The sequence below is a fragment of the Mastigoproctus giganteus genome, chromosome 2 (genome assembly GCF_048544385.1).
Source record: "Mastigoproctus giganteus isolate SK-2022 chromosome 2, ASM4854438v1, whole genome shotgun sequence".
In the NCBI taxonomy this organism is placed as follows: Eukaryota; Metazoa; Arthropoda; class Arachnida; order Uropygi; family Thelyphonidae; genus Mastigoproctus; species Mastigoproctus giganteus.
In genome coordinates this window covers 102,028,917-102,045,699 of record NC_143576.1, presented here as the reverse complement: position 1 = coordinate 102,045,699, position 16,783 = coordinate 102,028,917, and the positions used below count along the sequence as shown (strand labels likewise).

Here is a 16,783-nt window from a genome sequence, read left to right as displayed (position 1 = left end):
AAATATAATTTCTGTTGTTACTAGACCCATATTTTACATTAATAAGTGTTAATAATTATCTATTTGGAAGTTCAATCCTGTTGGCTTGGTTGTTATGTGCAGGGATCATTGGCTGGACCCAGTACATAACCATCCCATCCCCACCGTTATTGCTTATGGGAAATTAACTCTTATTTATGATTGTTTTTAGGAATGCATCTACTGCATAAATCAAGAAATTACTGGTTTTACATTCACTAACCTTAAGGAGGCATTTGAGATTAACTGAGCAGCAGATATTAAATTACATTTTGGATTAGCTAATGGTTGCAACAATTTTTGCTGGCCAATGAAAGTTGTCAACAGTGTTGTGATCCACCATATATGATGAGTTGAAAGGTCTTTTTACTTAGGCAGATTGTGTAGCTCCACAAAATAAGAATGGATTATTCTTTCAAAATCATATTTCGCATGTCTTTTAAATCATTGTTTTTCAACCAAGGGTTGCAAGTTATAAATAACATGAAGTTTTATTAATTACAGCAAAATTTAACTGCCAAATGTATGGATTTGGCAGTTAAAGCTACTGCAATTCTCCCTTTGCATGGATGCAAAGGGAGAGTTATTTAACCAATAGCAACAAAAAGTGGTAAAATTAAAAGGAATCAAGTTGTGTCACTTAAAAAAAAAAAAAAAGACCCATCTTTCTGTTATTGTTACCAAATTAACCTAGTCATACAGCTAAAGAATGGAGGAAATTCAGTGGCAAGCAGAGGGGTAGTTGCCAAAGAATAAGATCAGCAAATGAAAAATAAAATTCATTATTTACTAATAAGCATTTTCAAAGGTTTTTTTTTTTTTTTTTGGCTGTTACTTCACTAGCATATCTATATAAATTTTCTATGTGGAGGGAGCAGAATCAGCATGAATTTTAGGCATGGTCCATGTCTTTTAAAAGGTTGAGAAATCTATTATGTATATAAAATATATATATTTTACAATGTTTTCTTTTATATATATATAAACCATTCTTTAAAAAAAAAGCAGTAGATTTTCTAAAAAAACAAATTGCTTGACTCTAATTTTAAATATTAATACACTATATAACAACTTTACAGATGATGGCAAATATGCATATAACTATAAAAACTGATATATAATTTTACAGTTATAGCATATTTTCACATACCACTTTATAGAATAAAACATAAGCACACACTGACAACTACAAAGTTACATTTAAATTCTATAAATAGTTCCTTCCGTTGAAAGAATATCTCATCTCAACTACATGAAATAAATTTACATTAAATGAACATTTAGTTTAAAAATTGTGAATTATTTCTTTTCAGACAACAAATTTGGCAGTGCTTTGCTGATGCCCAAAATTATTGAGCTTTTCAAACATGTATGAGCATGAGTAATGATTTAGAATTGTTTCATAGCCTTTCACTATTATCCTATCAGTGGAACTTGCCACCCAAGCATCTATAGTTAGCTGAAACAAACAGGTCCAACTTCAAAACCAAAGGCTTGATGAGGAAGGCCATAATCAACAGGTAAAAAATCGACTAATGGGAGTTGAGAAAGCTTCATAGTTCTGATTTCAAACACAGTCTTACTGCTGGTAGTTCGACTCTAAAAAATATATAAGAAGCTATATCAATACAAAAATATCCTATAATAATATATTATACATAATAAATCTTTGTTGATTCATATGTTGTTTCTAAATTTCACTAACAAAACCATAGGGTAGTTCATCACTAAAACAAGCAAAAAACATGTCCAATTCAAGCTGACTAGTGTTTTGGCTGTTTGAAGTTTAAAAAATGCCTTTGGAATTTTAAATGGCAAAAATATAATAATAATCAGACATGTATCTAATAAAATAAATATTTTAATAATAAGATCGATATCATACCTTTTATTGTAGGAAATCTTGACTCGACGCTCACATCAAACTAATCCGGTTAATGTAATATAAAATCTTTAAAACCGCAAACATATCCCTATTAAAGGATTGTTAAATTATATGATATTATATAAAACTAAACTTGTGTTCAATTCACATTGTCTGCTAACTGCTATCAAGGAAGAGCCAAGCACAGCTGATGCACATCAACCTACCCCAAACTAAACCAGTCAGCATTGATAGACCACAAAGAGAAGACAATTGTCAAACTGTATTAAAACTATATTAAATTAAAACCATATTAAAATATTCTTAGGCTGAACTTCTTAATACATGACCATTCGGTTGTAAACCGTGCTCACAAGAAGTAACGAGTTAAAACAATATCCACTCTCATACTTTAAAATAGGTGCATCGCGACAAGATTACTACCGTTAACCAATGTGAATCATGCCATTCACACATGCATGTGAAGGTCGACGAGTCCGAAATAGTATATGGTCTCCATACATTTAGAGAACAACAGTTTAATTTCATTTCAAATTTCATTTTAATTTCATTTCAAGTGTTTCAGCTATTAACAGTTTTATGTATTCTTTCTGTGAATTAATTACTTCAGCTTCGTTAAACAGAAAAACGTGGTTCTCCTGAATGGCGTGAAAGGAAACTTCAGATGCACCTGTCATTTTTGCCCTCACAGATACCTTGTGTTGTTGTAAATGCATCAGAAGATAATTTTGGGTAGAACTGATGAAAAAGGAATTGCACTCCCCACAAGCAATGATATAGACAATATTGGTTTCCTTGCACTCAATATTATCTGAAGTTTACTTATTGGTTGTGCAACTATTTTGAATTCTGTATTTTTAAAAATGTTAATAAACTGCTCATACCATTGTTGTACATAAGGAACTTTAATAAAATGTTCGTGTGGTGTTTTTAATCACCGGAACTGATTCACATTTTAGTTTTGCCTGTCGTTGAATGTTCCTAATTATACCTAGTGTATATCCCGTTTAAAAATCTTGTAAGTTCTTTGAGTTCCCAGAACTATATCTATACGCATTGCAAAATTGATTTAAAATGATTTAAATAACTGGTTTAAATGGGATATATACTAGGTATAATTAGGAACATTCAACGACAGGCGAAACTAAAATCCGAATCGGTTCTGGTGATTAAAAACACCACACAAACATTTTATTAAAGTTTCTTATGTACAACAATGGTATGAGCAGTTTATTAACATTTTTAAAAATACAGAATTCAAAATAGTTGCACAACCGATAAGTAAACTTCAGACAATATTGAGGGCAAGGAAACCAACCTTAGTCTCTAACATGGAGCAAACCAATATTGTCTATAATATTGCTTGTGGGGAGTGAAATGAAATTAAACTGTTGTTCTATAAATGTATGGAGACCATATACTATTTCGGACGTAGTAGTAGTGGCATGTGATGTTAGAAAGCAAGTGTATGAGCATTATGCAGCATCAGCCAAAAAAATTACAAAACAATTCCCTCTAATTGTTTGTCCAGTTCCTCCTTAAATTTATTTAACCTATCAACTTCCACAATGACAGATGGAAGTTTGTTCCAGCAATTAACCAGCTGCTGGTTAAAGGCAAATTTCCACACATCTATTCTACATCTGTCTTTCCTTAATTTGAATTTATGCCCCCTTAGGTTCATAATCGTAAGTGGAAGAATCCCATCAGAATTCAGCGTGCTCAACCCATTCAAAGCCTTATACACCTCAATCAGATCACCTCGCAGATGCCTAGTCTCCAGCTGCTGCAATTTAGCATTAGCATTAGTAGAGGCATTTGATGCAAGAAAGCAAGCTTATTCAGCATCAGCCAAAAAAAAAAAAAACAACCACTACTCCCATTTCACCCCTCAATTCGTTCGAAATACCTGTCCAGCTGAGCCTTAAATTTGTTTAGGCTATCAACTTCAACAACAAGCGATGGAAGTCTATTCCACAAACCAACTGCCCGCTGGCTAAAGGCGAATTTCCGCACATCTATCCGACATCCGTCCTTCCTCAATTTGAATTTATGCCCTCTCAGGTGATTATTCTGAGCAAGAGGAAGAATCCCATCGGCATTGAGCATGCTCAAGCCATTCAAAGCCTTGTACACCTCTATCAGATCACCTCGGCGATGCCTAGTCTCCAGGCTCTGTAATTTGCAAAACTTAAGCCTTTCTTCGTAAGAGCAACCCTTTGTTCCATTCACTAATCTTGTTGCCCTTCTCTGTACTCGTTCCAGCAGCTCTACATCCTTCTTGAAATGAGGCCTCCAGACCTGTATACAGTACTCAAGGTGTGGCCTGACCAATGCCTTATACAAGGGAATAATCACATCCCTGTCCCTGCTAGAAAAATTCCTGTATATCATTGACAAGACACCATGAGCTACTCTTGCAGCTCGTCTGCACTGCTCAGAGAACTTCATATCTGCCTGCACAATTACCCCCAGGTCCTTTTCATTCTCTACCACTGTCAGCGTAGTACCACAGAGTTGATACGTTGATCTGGGGTTACTGTTTCCCATATGTAGTACTTTACATTTGTCAATGTTAAACTTCATTTGCCACCTCTCAGCCCATCTGCTCAACCTTTCCAGATCCTGTTGCAGCAGCATAGTATCAGTAGTGTCCTTAACAACCCTGCCAACCTTTGTATCGTCTGCAAACTTGGACATTAAGCCTGATACACCATCATCAATATCATTTATAAATACAGAAAACAACAATGGACCCAACACTGAACCCTGAGGAACTCCACTAATAACATTAGTCCACGTTGAGCAGTGTCCATTGATTACCACTCTCTGTCTTCTGCCACTCAACCATCCCTTTATCCATAGCAGCAATTTGCCTCGAATGCCACACTTCTCCAATTTGTGCAGCAGTCTTCCATGCGCAACAGTATCAAAAGCCTTTCTAAGATCCAAATATATAATATCAAAGTTATTCCCTGCATCCAGTTCTTTTGTGACTACATCATAGTATCCAATCAAATTGGTCAGACAAGACCTGCCCTTAACAAACCCATGCTGTGTCTGAGCTATAACTGAATTCTTGTCCAGATGATCCTGCAGTGCTTCTTTAACCAGTGCCTCCATTATTTTACCCGGAACAGAAGTCTGGTCTGTAATTACTCATGTCATCACCCTTCGATCCACCTTTGCGAATTGCGGATACATTTGCACATCTCCAGTCCGTGGGAACCTCCCCTGAGTCCAAGGATGCTCTCATAATTATGGCTAAGGGTTTGCTTACTTCCTTTGCTACCTCCTTTAATATAACTGGATAGATCCCATCCACCCCAGGTGCCTTTCTTATGTTTAACTTCAACAATTTCTCCTCCACTTTGCTCTCAGTTATTACAAAATCATTAAGCACCCCGCTACAATTTGATAACCTTCTGGCATTTTCAAACTTTAATAACTCCTCATGTGTGAATGTAGATGCAAAATACTCATTCAGTTTGTTTGCTATCTGAGCAGGATTATCACCAGTCGAACCATTGATATCATGTGCACCAATATCAGATTCATCCCCTTCCTTTTAGAGTTTATATAAGTAAAGAAATCCTTGCTGTTTTTCTTAGCATCCATTGCCAGAGATTTCTCGTAATCTGCCTTCGCCTGTCTAACCTCCTTTGTGACTTGATTACAGACTAGCTTATATCTGCCATAGGTTTCTGTGTCGCCTGATAATTTATATGCATCCCATGCATTTTTCTTCTCTGCCACGAGTCTCATTAGTTCATTTGACAACCATTTCAACTTGGACAGTATTTCTTAATAGGTATGAAACGTTTAGCCTCCACGATTAATTCCTTGAATGCTTCCCACTTAGAATTTGCTGTTGGTAACATCATCAGTTGATCCCAATGTACAGAATTTAAAAACTGTCTGAGACCACTGTAGTCACCTTTTCGGAAGCAAAAACCCTTTCCTTTACCCCTGATGACAATTATATCTTTAAGTAAATCCCACATCAGTACACTGAACCTTCACGCACATGTGTGAATAGCATGATTCACATTGGTTAACGGTAGTAATCTTGTCACGATGCACCTATTTTAAAGTATGAGAGTGGATATTGTTTCAACTCGTTACTTCGTGTGAGCACGGTTTACAACCGAAATACCTGGTCATGTATTAAGAAGTTCAGCCTAAGAATATTTTAATACGGTTTTAATTTAATATAGTTTTAATACAGTTTGACAATTGTCTTCTCTTTCTTGTCTATCAATGCTGATTGGTTTTACTTTGGGGTAGGTTGATGTGCATCAGCAGTGCTTGGCTCTTCCTTGATAGCAGTTAGCAGACAATGTGAATTGAACACAAGTTTAGTTTTATATAATATCATATAATTTAACAATCCTTTAATAGGGATATGTTCACGGTTTTAAAGATTTTAATACTTCCAAAGATTTTATATTACATTAACTGGATTAGTTTGATGTGAGTGTCGGGTCAAGATTTCCTACAATAAAGGTATTATATCGATCTTATATTTAAACAAGAGTACTTAAAGTAGGAAAAATTGAGCTTCATTGCTCTTACATTTTAATAAGTATATGTCTACTCATTCTTATTTATTTTTTTTTGTCATTCAAAACTCCATTGCTAATTTTTCAAAGGCAAGCACCCCTACTAATACTTAGTTAATTTTAAGAAATTGCACTTCACACATGAATATTGTTTTAATTAGTTTATATAGGAAGATAAAATTATTATAACTTTGCCCTAATCAGTCCCAATATCTTAATTAAAAAGCCATTGCCATTTTTTAAAATTCAAGCAGCCATAGATCCTTGAATAAGGATCTATCTCTCTAATTTTATCAAAATAATTTAGAAAAAACCTGTACACATGGGGGAGATGGGTGTGTAGATATAGTCATTATTAGACTTTTAATTATATGCAATTGCATATAATCACAAATATTACAAGGAATATTGCATATCCCTTAACTTGATTATTTTTTCAAATGTTGATCTCGGAAGTACAAAACAAGTCACTGTATTGCAATAAATTAGCATGGCATAATATTTAACTTAGTGTAAGAAAGGTTTTAATGCTATTTTGCTATTTGTTCTCATGTTATTTACTACATCAAATGAAAGGTTTTTCTTAAACATGCCAAAAATTAAACCTGTTACAAAATTTCGTATGGAATCATGGATTGGCAATCACGGAAAAGATTTTAGCATTAGCATTAGTAGAGGCATTTGATGCAAGAAAGCAAGCTTATGCAGCATCAGCCAAAAAAAAAAAAAAAAAAAAAACCCACTTCCACTTCACCCCTCTGTTCGTTCGAAATACCTGTCCAGCTGAGCCTTAAACTTATTTGGGCTATCAACTTCCACGACAATGGATGGAAGTCTGTTCCACCAACCACTCGCTGGCTAAAGGCAAATTTCCGCACGTCTATCCTACATCTGTCTTTCCTCAATTTGAATTTATGCCCTCTCAGGTGATTATTCTGAGCAAGAGGAAGAATCCCATCAGCATTGAGCATCCTCAAACCATTCAAGGCTTTATACACATCTATCAGATCACCTTGCTGGTGGCTAGTCTCCAGACACTGTAATTTGCAAAACTTAAGCCTTTCTTTGTAAGAGCACCCCTTTGTTCCATTCACTAATCTTGTTGCCCTTCTCTGTACTCATTCCAGCAGCTCTACATCCTTCTTGAAATGAGGCCTCCAGACCTGTATACAGTACTCTAGGTGTGGCCTGACCATTGCCTTATACAAGGGAATAATCACCTCCTTATCCCTGTTAGAAAAATTCCTATATATCATTGACAATACACCATGAGCTACTCTTGCAGCCCCGTCTGCACTGCTCAGAGAACTTCATATCTGCCTGCACAACCACCCACCCAGGTCCCTTTCATTCTCTACCACTGTCAGTGTAGTACCACAGAGTTGATACGTTGCTCTGGGGTTGCTGTTTCCCATATGTAGTACTTTATATTTGTCAATGTTAAACTTCATTTGCCACCTCTCAGCCCATCTGCTCAACCTTTCCAGATCCTGTTGCAGCAGCATAGTGTCAGTAGTGTCCTTGACAACCCTGCCAACCTTCGTATTGTCTGCAAACTTGGACATTAAGCTTGATATACCATCGTCAATATCATTTATAAATACAGAAAACAATAATGGACCCAACACTGAACCCTGAGGGACTCCACTAATAACATTAGTCCACAATGAGCAGTGTCCATTGATTACCACTCTGTCTTCTCCCCCTCAACCACCCCTTTATCCATAGCAACAATTTGCTTCCAATGCCACACTGCTCCAATTTGTGTAGCAGTCTTCCATGTGCAACAGTATCAAAGGCCTTTTTAAGATACAAGTATATAATATCAAAGTTATTCCCTGCATCCAGTTCTTTTGTGACTGCATCATAGTATCCAATCAAAATGGTCAGGCAAGACTTCCCCTTAACAAAACCATGCTGTGTCCGAGCTATAACTGAATTCTTGTCTAGATGATCCTGCAGTGCTTCTTTAACCAGTGCCTCCATTAATTTTTCTGGAACAGAAGTTAAACTCACAGGTCTATAATTACTTGTGTCAGCCTTTGATCCTCCTTTGTGAATTGGGGTCACATTTGCACATCTCCAGTCGGTGGGTACCTCCCCTGAGTCCAAGGAAGCTCTCATAATTATTGCTAAGGGTTTGCTTACTTCCTTTGCTGCCTCCTTTAATATAACTGGATAGATCCCATCCACCCCAGGTGCCTTTCTTGTGTTTATCTTCAACAATTTCTCCTCCACTTTACTCTCAGTTATTACAAGATTCTCTAGCTTACTGCCAGAGTTGAATACACCTTTGGCATTCCCCTCGCTGAATAACTCCTCATGTGTGAATGTCGATGCAAAATATTCATTTAGTTTGTTAGCTACCTGAGCAGGATCATCAACAGTTGGCCCATCGATATCAAGTGGACCAATCTGATTCATCCCCTTCCTTCTAGAGTTTACATAAGTAAAGAACTCTTTGCTGTTTTTCTTTGCATCCCTTGCCAAAGATTTCTCGTAATCTGCCTTCACCTGCCTAACCTCCTTTGTAACTTTGTAATTTTACTATAGATGGCATTATTGTGTCCTGTGTTGTATGTGAAAACAACGTTCCATGCAAGAAAACATTCGAGCTTCAAACGTTTTCTTGAAAATAGCATTGCACATTATGGCCAAGTAAAGGAAAAGCAAGAAAAAATTTCCATAAAGTCATTTTTAACCAAGCCATGTGCTTCAAAAGAAGAGAAAAGTGATTTTTCAAAGGAGATTTGTCTTGCCTTGGTAAGAAGCAATATCCCTTTCAACAAGTTAAAATCAAGTCTTCAAACAATTTTTGAAAGAAAAAACTATTCCAGATGAATATACCTTGAGAAAGAAACCCTGTGAAAGAAATACTTTAATGCTATTTATGCCAACATTATTTGCAAAATTCGTCAAGATATTAGAGAAAACTACATTTAGATGTCTGTTGACGAAACAACAGACATTTGTGGCCACTACATGGAACATTTTATGTGGAAAATTAGATGCAGAACCATTGCATCCATATTTACTTGCTTGTAAGGCCCTTGAAAAGGTGAATTATTCTACAATAGCAAGATTTTGTAATGATCCTTTGCAGTTATTAGGCCAGAATTGATACATAGCAAAAATGTTTGCATTTTTGTTAGTGAACCTGCTTTATATATGGTAAAAGCTGCTTCTGCATTAAATGTTTTCTATCCAAATCCAATCCATGTTACTTGCTTAGCCCATGATTTACATATGTTGGCAGAGGGAGAATTTTGGTGAAATTAAAAAACTTTCTAGTATAAAAAAATTTTTAAGTGCCTTCGAGATTAGCAAATTACAGAAATATGCGATCTACGCTTCCTTTCCCACCAGACCTTGTTCTTACAAAATGGGGAATATAGTTACAAGTGGCATAGTTTTATGCTAAAAATTTTGATTCTATAAAAGAATTGGTTGATTCCTTGGATAGTATGCGTTCAGAGGCTACTTTCAGCTGGTAGTGCTAAGGCAGTGTTTTTCGATTCTTTGGATAGAAAACATTTATTGTTCATCCAGACCCATTTCAGCTCGTCATCTAGTTGTTCACTGTTATTTGGTTTTTAGGAGCATTAGCAACTAAGGCCATATTGCCCCGGGGATATGCGGTGGTCATTCCCTGACCTTTCCGCATCCTCCGTATTTGGTGGTCACGGGCTCAAACCCCGGTCTAATCAAGAAGCGTGTGCCACGCACTGCTGCTCCTGCCCACCTGGCTATGGAGGCACCCATCTAGTTGTATATGGGGGGGGATCTGATTGAGGTGTTTAAGGCCTTGAATGGATTGAGTAAGCTAAATGTTAATGACATTCTTCCTCTTGCTGAGAGTATACACATAATTGGGCATAAATTCAAGTTTAGGAAGGATGGTTGCAGGATAGATGTGCAGAAATTTGCCTTCAGTGGGTAGTTGATTGTTGGAACAAACTTCCAGTTGTTGTGGAAGTGGATGAATTTAAATAAATTCAAGGAAGAACTAGACAAATTCTTGGAGGGTATGGATGGGTGAAGTGTGTAGTTTTTTTTTTTGGCTTATGCTATATAAGCTTACTTTTTTCACTATTTTCCACCACTGCTACTACATAAATATGAAGTCTTTGTAGCTGTTCTTTGCATCCTTTGCCAAAGACTTCTCATAATCTGCCTTGGGCTTGCAGAGTAGTTTATATCTGCCGTAGGCATGTATATCATCTGATAAGTTATATGCATCCTATGTATTTTTCTTCATTGCTAAGAGTTTAATCAGTTCATCTGACATCCATTAGTTTATGCATTGAACTTTATATCTTAGTTGGTATAAAAAGTTTATTACAATACTACAATAACATCCCTGACTGCCTTCCATTTTGACATAGTTACATCTTTAAGTAAATCCCACATTAATACATTATGATCACTGTCACCTAGTGGGTCTTTTAACTGCAGATTAATGCACGAAAGGTCACTGCTGGTAAAGTGGGTCTTTTATCTGCAGATTCGTAATGCATGAAAGGTGACTGCTGGTAAAGAGATCAAGAGTATTGCTTTCTCTTTTTTGCCTCTCTAACATGCTGCTGTAGGAAAAAATTATTCAATAATTCCTCAAGTTCTGTTGCTGTGTGAGCAACCAACTCACAATACAGTAATATCTGAAAAGTTAAGTCCTCCATTGTAAGACATTTTGCTTGACTGACCCTCTCTATACATCTGTACAGTTGTTCCTTATACTCATCACAGTCATTAGGCGGATAACATATAATAACTGATCACAGTCATTAGGCTGATAAGATATGTCACACCAAATGACTGAACATTTCACTGGCAATATGTCCACTGGATGCACCGCCTTAGATTTTGTGCTTCTTAACTAAGAGCATAACCCCTCCTGTCCTGTCTGTAATACCCATATAAAATTCTGAATCCCTTATATCTGAGTGACAGTGGCTCTGTTAGGGTTCCCCCTAAGAGTAGAAACATTGCAGGTATACTTGCAACTGTTTATATTTGTATTAGGAGCATAGTAAATAAATCTCAATTCTGAAGTACTGATCAAATCAACAAATGCAGACATTGTGGAGGATAACAGAGACATGGTGTCGCCTATATCCTCACAATTTGTTGATTAGATCAGTACTTCAAAATTCATCAAATTTATTTACTATGCTTCTGGTGCAAATATAAACAGTTGCAAGCATATCTGCAACTGTTTTTACTCTTAGTAACGCTAACACAGCCCATGTATTTGCTTGTTCCAGAGAACCCTAGCAGGTTTTGAAATCCCTGACATTTTGCTTTCCTGGCTGCTGCATCTTCTAATAGAAGATGATACGAAATATATATGCCACATATACGTATATTTCATATATGATACATAGATGGCATTATTGTGTCCTGTGTTGTATGTGAAAACAACGTTCCATGCAAGAAAACATACAATACATACATACAAATATTAATTACAAAGTAGAAGACCCCCCCCCCCCAAAGGTTAGTGCTGGGGTCCCTGATAGGGAGATTAGGAGAGCTCTGGAGATGTGCATTATCATCTAATTAAAGAAAATCAGGCCCAACTATGCCTGCAAAAGTTGCAAAAATTTCATGTCTATATCTTACAGCTGTGCAAGTTCCTCCACAGATTACATGAACTGTACAGTAAAAGCCATTAAATCACCATTTTCAAACATTTCTTTTCATGAATTTAGCAGGATGGAATATGGTTAAATTGTTATTAATATTAAATCATTTTCAAACATTTCTTTTCATGAATTTAGCAGGATGGAATCTGGTTTCTCATTTCCCCCAGATGAAAATGCATTGAGGATCCAATTAATGACCGAGACCAAGAAACCAAGGTATCTGTTACCCCTGGATCTAGTTGACACTGTTGGCACTACTTGAAATGGATTCTTTTGTGCATAAAGATCGTGAGAACTCACTGTTATTCATAAACATTCCCTCTTAGGAAATTTTCTATAGCAGTAATGCCTCAATACAAACTCTTCCATAGATCCAGCAAGCACTGAAGAAAGTTACTGCGATAGGCAATATGTTTTGGAACTGGTTCTGCAGGCTACTTACAATGTTGCAAGCCACATTCAAGCAGCTACCCGCTATGGCCTGACCTTGTCTTGCCTCCAGCTTCCCTGCTGCCTTCCACCCTCCAGAGAATTATCCAGATGGTGTCTTAGAGACTTTTTCACAAAGACATTGTTTCATACCTTGAATCAAAGTGAGCAAAAAAATGCAAAGCAGAAGTTCTGAAAAAAGGCTGTTTTTATTTGGTTAGTAATATAAAGTTTACCTGTAATTTATTCCAAGGTCTTTTTTTAAGTCAAGAGCATTTACAAAGTAGGCATTCGTTTATAAAGAACAGCTAAACCTTATTACTAATTTGTGTGAGATATGTCAAATTAGGTGTAGCCACACCCACCCAGATAGTGAGATCTCAGAGATACACAATGTCAACAATGCTGATGAAAATGCAAGCATGGAACAAGTTCACCTTGGCAGGTTTTCAAATGCATCTGACAATGAAGCAAGTGCACATTTAAAATGTGAAAGGGACTAATATTTTTCATAAATTAATGTATTAATAAATGTTATTTTTAACAATGCATTATTGTTTTGATATCCAAATATTATACTGTGTAGCTTTACTATCTCTATCTCTGAATTTCAGAAATAAATTTAATATCTTAAATTTATTTCTGAAATTCAAAAATCAAAATTAAACTAATTAAAACCAGCAACCACTGTACAACAAATTTAAGGTAAATTCAAGAAGTTCCTGGAATTTTATTATAAAAGTCTGAGTGAACAATTGGGCTTACTAACCTAATCATCTTCAAAGAACCTTCCTTCTGTGCATGCATGCACATGTGCTCCATTGGTCTTCCAAACCTTTGAAACATTCTTTAAAATTGTGCATTTTTAGCACATGTAGGGCCATTTTGGCATTTTCTTTGGTGTTATCTGCTGTAGTGAAACAATGACCTTGAAGCCCCATTTTCAGTTTGGAGAACAGCCAGAAGCCAGACAGTGTAAGGTCAGGGGAGTAGAGAGGTTACTGTGTGACTTTTTTTCCCTCACAACTAAGAACTGTGATTGCTATCCTGCAGTTCATTTGATCATCTAACAGCAAGCATGGAACAAGCTTTGCACACACACACACACACACACACACATGACACATCCCTAAATCTTGCATCAGGATTGTATGCATTGTGCCTACAGACAATACAATACAACTTCATGAGCAATCTCAACAACAGTCATTTGTCTATCATTTTCCAAGAGTTGCTTCACTTTCATGATATTTTGTCATATCATGATGTTGAAGGGCATCCACTGTAAGGTTCATCATCCAGTGTTTTCTGCCCATTTTTAAACTGATAAAACCACTTGTCAACTGCTTTTTTCTTCAAAACATCTTCTCCCTAGCACTTTTCTCAAGTTTAAAGAACTTGATGTTAGCATGTTGTTCAAACTGTGACATTCCACAATCATTCAGTTGTGACATGAGTGAAGTGGTCAAGCCAGTGCTCACTTAGCATACATGTGCACAACATCAATGCCCACAAAACCTTATGGCCATAGCACAAAACCATTTAAAAATCAAGCTTGTGATTCTGGGAACTTTTTGAATGTACTACGTATAGTTTTTAGATGAAAGGAGCACGTTAACATAGCCTACCTTGCAACCATCAAAGAGAACCAGAGGTCTGTATGAACGAGTGCTAAATTCTTGGCTGTTATCTCCTAACAGTTTAATAGCAGAATCATAGTTAAGATTTTGTTGATTGTACCATGACACAGAATTAATACAAGTATAAGTAAAATTCTGGTAAGACTCTCTGCTTAACAAACGGATAAACTTCATCTGCACTGGACCAACTGTTTCATACGTAATCTAAATAGAAAGGTGGGAAGAATATTCTGATAAATATAATAATTATTCATCATAACACAGTAAAGTTCAATATTAAGATGTGATCTGTAATGAAAGTTCACTGTAAAGAGCAATTTATTTTATTTATAGCCTTAATTTATTTTAAAAAATAATATCCTTAATTATTTAAAATTTACATAAATAATTAATTGAATAACATCAAATATAGAGAAATTCTATGATATTAACAAGTGAACTTTTTTTTCAATGAAACCCCCAAACACATGGCACTAAGTAATATAGGTTCTATTAGAAACCATAGTGCCATATATGGGTTAAAGGCTGAGAAGGCAGAAGATGGGTTTTCAAAATAGATTTGAGTTTCTATAGACTTCTGGGAAATATATGAGAAGAAATGTTGTTCCAGAAAACAGAAGTAGAAAGGATAAATGAGGAAGAGGAAAGTTGATTCTATGAATTTGGAGTTGGACAATGAATGGATGCTAACTCTATTGTGGCACATGTTCAGATTGGAAACCTATGCAGAGTGAGTAGTGTTTAGAACAAAAGTAGGAAAACCTAATTTTTTTTTTTTTTTTGTTTTTTTTTAATGAGGAAGCAATATTCGTGATGTTTATGCCAAGAGAGATTAGAAGTCAGGTAATCCCAATAAAGATGTCTGATCTTGTCTGGAAATTTGAGCATCACTGAAGATGAGCATAAGAACTTTTTTTTTTTTGTGAGAAATTTAGCCCCAGGGGCTCACATCTGGTGAGTATGGGCTTGGCACACTCAGGGTCCTGAGCTGGATATCATCATTCTTCTCTTTCTTGGTGATTCCTTTCTTCTTCTGACTCTCTCTCTCTCTCTTTCTCTCTCTCAGGGTAACTCGGGATTTTTTTTTTGGCTTGTGCAGCATAAGCCTCAGGCTTCCTTGCACCATATGGCTATTAATAATAATAATAATAATAAAATAATAAGCAAGGACTGAGTTTCAGAAGATTGAAGTTAACTAAGTTTCCTTCATCTCATTAGAGAATTACCTGGAGATCAACATAAGGAAGTGGTGATGGATATTTCAGAATTAGAAGCTGTTCATTCAGGGCAAGGATTTTCAAACTGGAAGACATAATGCAGTGTGCTACCATCAGTAAAACTATGGATAGGATTTATGAAGTTCATTAATATACAAGAGGAAAAGAGTGGAGAAAAATAACTGAATTATTGGGAACACCACAAGTACTAGTGGAGAAATCAGAATACAGTGCCATTGCATCATCTGCACTGAATTCCCAGAGAGAAAACTGGCTATCCAACTGCAAAAAAAAAAAAAAAAAAAAAACTTGGCAATTCATAAGATGGAAACTTGTTTAGAACACCTTTATGCCAAATGCAATCAAAAGCTTAGAAATGTTAAAAGAAACTGAATTTTACCAAATTTTTCCATTGAATATATCCAAAGATGAGTAATATAAGCCAGTATATCACCAGTTGGTCGACACTGATGGAATCCATATTGCCAATAAGATGAAAGGTTTCAAGACAGTTTAAGAGTTAGAAGTTGATGGATTTTTCTATCACTCTGGAAAGAGTAGAGGTAAGTGCAAGTGAGTGATAATTAGAAGGGAGAGATTTGTCACTAGGAACTCACTGGTTATGAGCAAATATCCAAGCAGAAAGGAAAGCACTGGTGAAATAAGGCAGTAGTGTAAAAAGGTGACGCAGAACATAAAGCTCCATCAGGACCTGGGGGCTTTCTCGACATCAGAGTGTTTAGCATCTTAATAATAGCCATCTTTCAGAAGACCATGGGATGCATTGAGTGAAGTGTATCGGGTATGACAGGAGGTGGTTTAACAGGATCAGCTACACAAGAGTTAGAAGAGAAATGGGATGCAATAATTCAGCTTTGTCTTTAGCTGAGGATGCAATAGAACCATAAGGTTGTAAGAGATGCTGGAATATATACTGACAGCAAAACTTTTTTGTAATAAATGCTTTTAAACTAGTGATAATTTAATAACTTTTGTATGTATTTTTACAAATATGCATTTCTTTGTTTGTGAATATAAACAAGTGTGTAATTACAGATTAAATTAATTTTTCTTTCTACATCAATTCTATAAATATAAATCAATTTGCTGAAAGTATGCTGTCATGTCCTTGACTGATGCTTTTGTAACATTATAAAATTTGTTAATGAGCTGCTGAACTTTTATTAATTCAGCATAGGTAATTCCTTCTCTTGTTTATTAACAGAACTAATTTGTCCATTGTTGTTTATTATCTTTAGTTTAACTACTTTCTTGAGCTAACAAAAGTTAATACTGATTAAGCTTTTTTTATTTTTTTGTGCAACTTTCATATGCAAGTTACTGCATCAGAAATTGCTGTTAATGCATAGATGAAGAGTAATTATGA

The 16,783-nt window shown here is 35.8% G+C and overlaps 1 protein-coding gene across 1 annotated transcript; it reads right to left on the bottom strand.

The window, feature by feature from the left end:
- Positions 1 to 1,348: 1,348 nt before the first annotated feature.
- LOC150089467 (collagen alpha-1(II) chain-like) lies at positions 1,349 to 15,492 on the bottom strand. Its single transcript, XM_090389993.1, has 3 exons — positions 15,406 to 15,492; positions 14,168 to 14,383; positions 1,349 to 1,617 (listed from the first exon to the last, which is right to left on the bottom strand). Exons 1-3 carry the CDS (start codon positions 15,490 to 15,492, stop codon positions 1,474 to 1,476), a joined length of 447 nt encoding a protein of 148 aa, XP_090246119.1. The 3' UTR covers positions 1,349 to 1,473.
- Positions 15,493 to 16,783: the final 1,291 nt, after the last annotated feature.

Excerpts from the sequence above, each read along its gene's own strand:
- LOC150089467 (XM_090389993.1), bottom strand. The coding sequence starts at position 15,492 with ATGTCTTCCAGTTTGAAAATCCTTGCCCTGAATGAACAGCTTCTAATT. Across the intron at positions 14,384-15,405 it reads TTCCTTATGTTGATCTCCAG|ATTACGTATGAAACAGTTGG; the intron begins GTAATTCTCTAA and ends CTTTCTATTTAG. Across the intron at positions 1,618-14,167 it reads TTCTCTTTGATGGTTGCAAG|AGTCGAACTACCAGCAGTAA; the intron begins GTAGGCTATGTT and ends TATATTTTTTAG.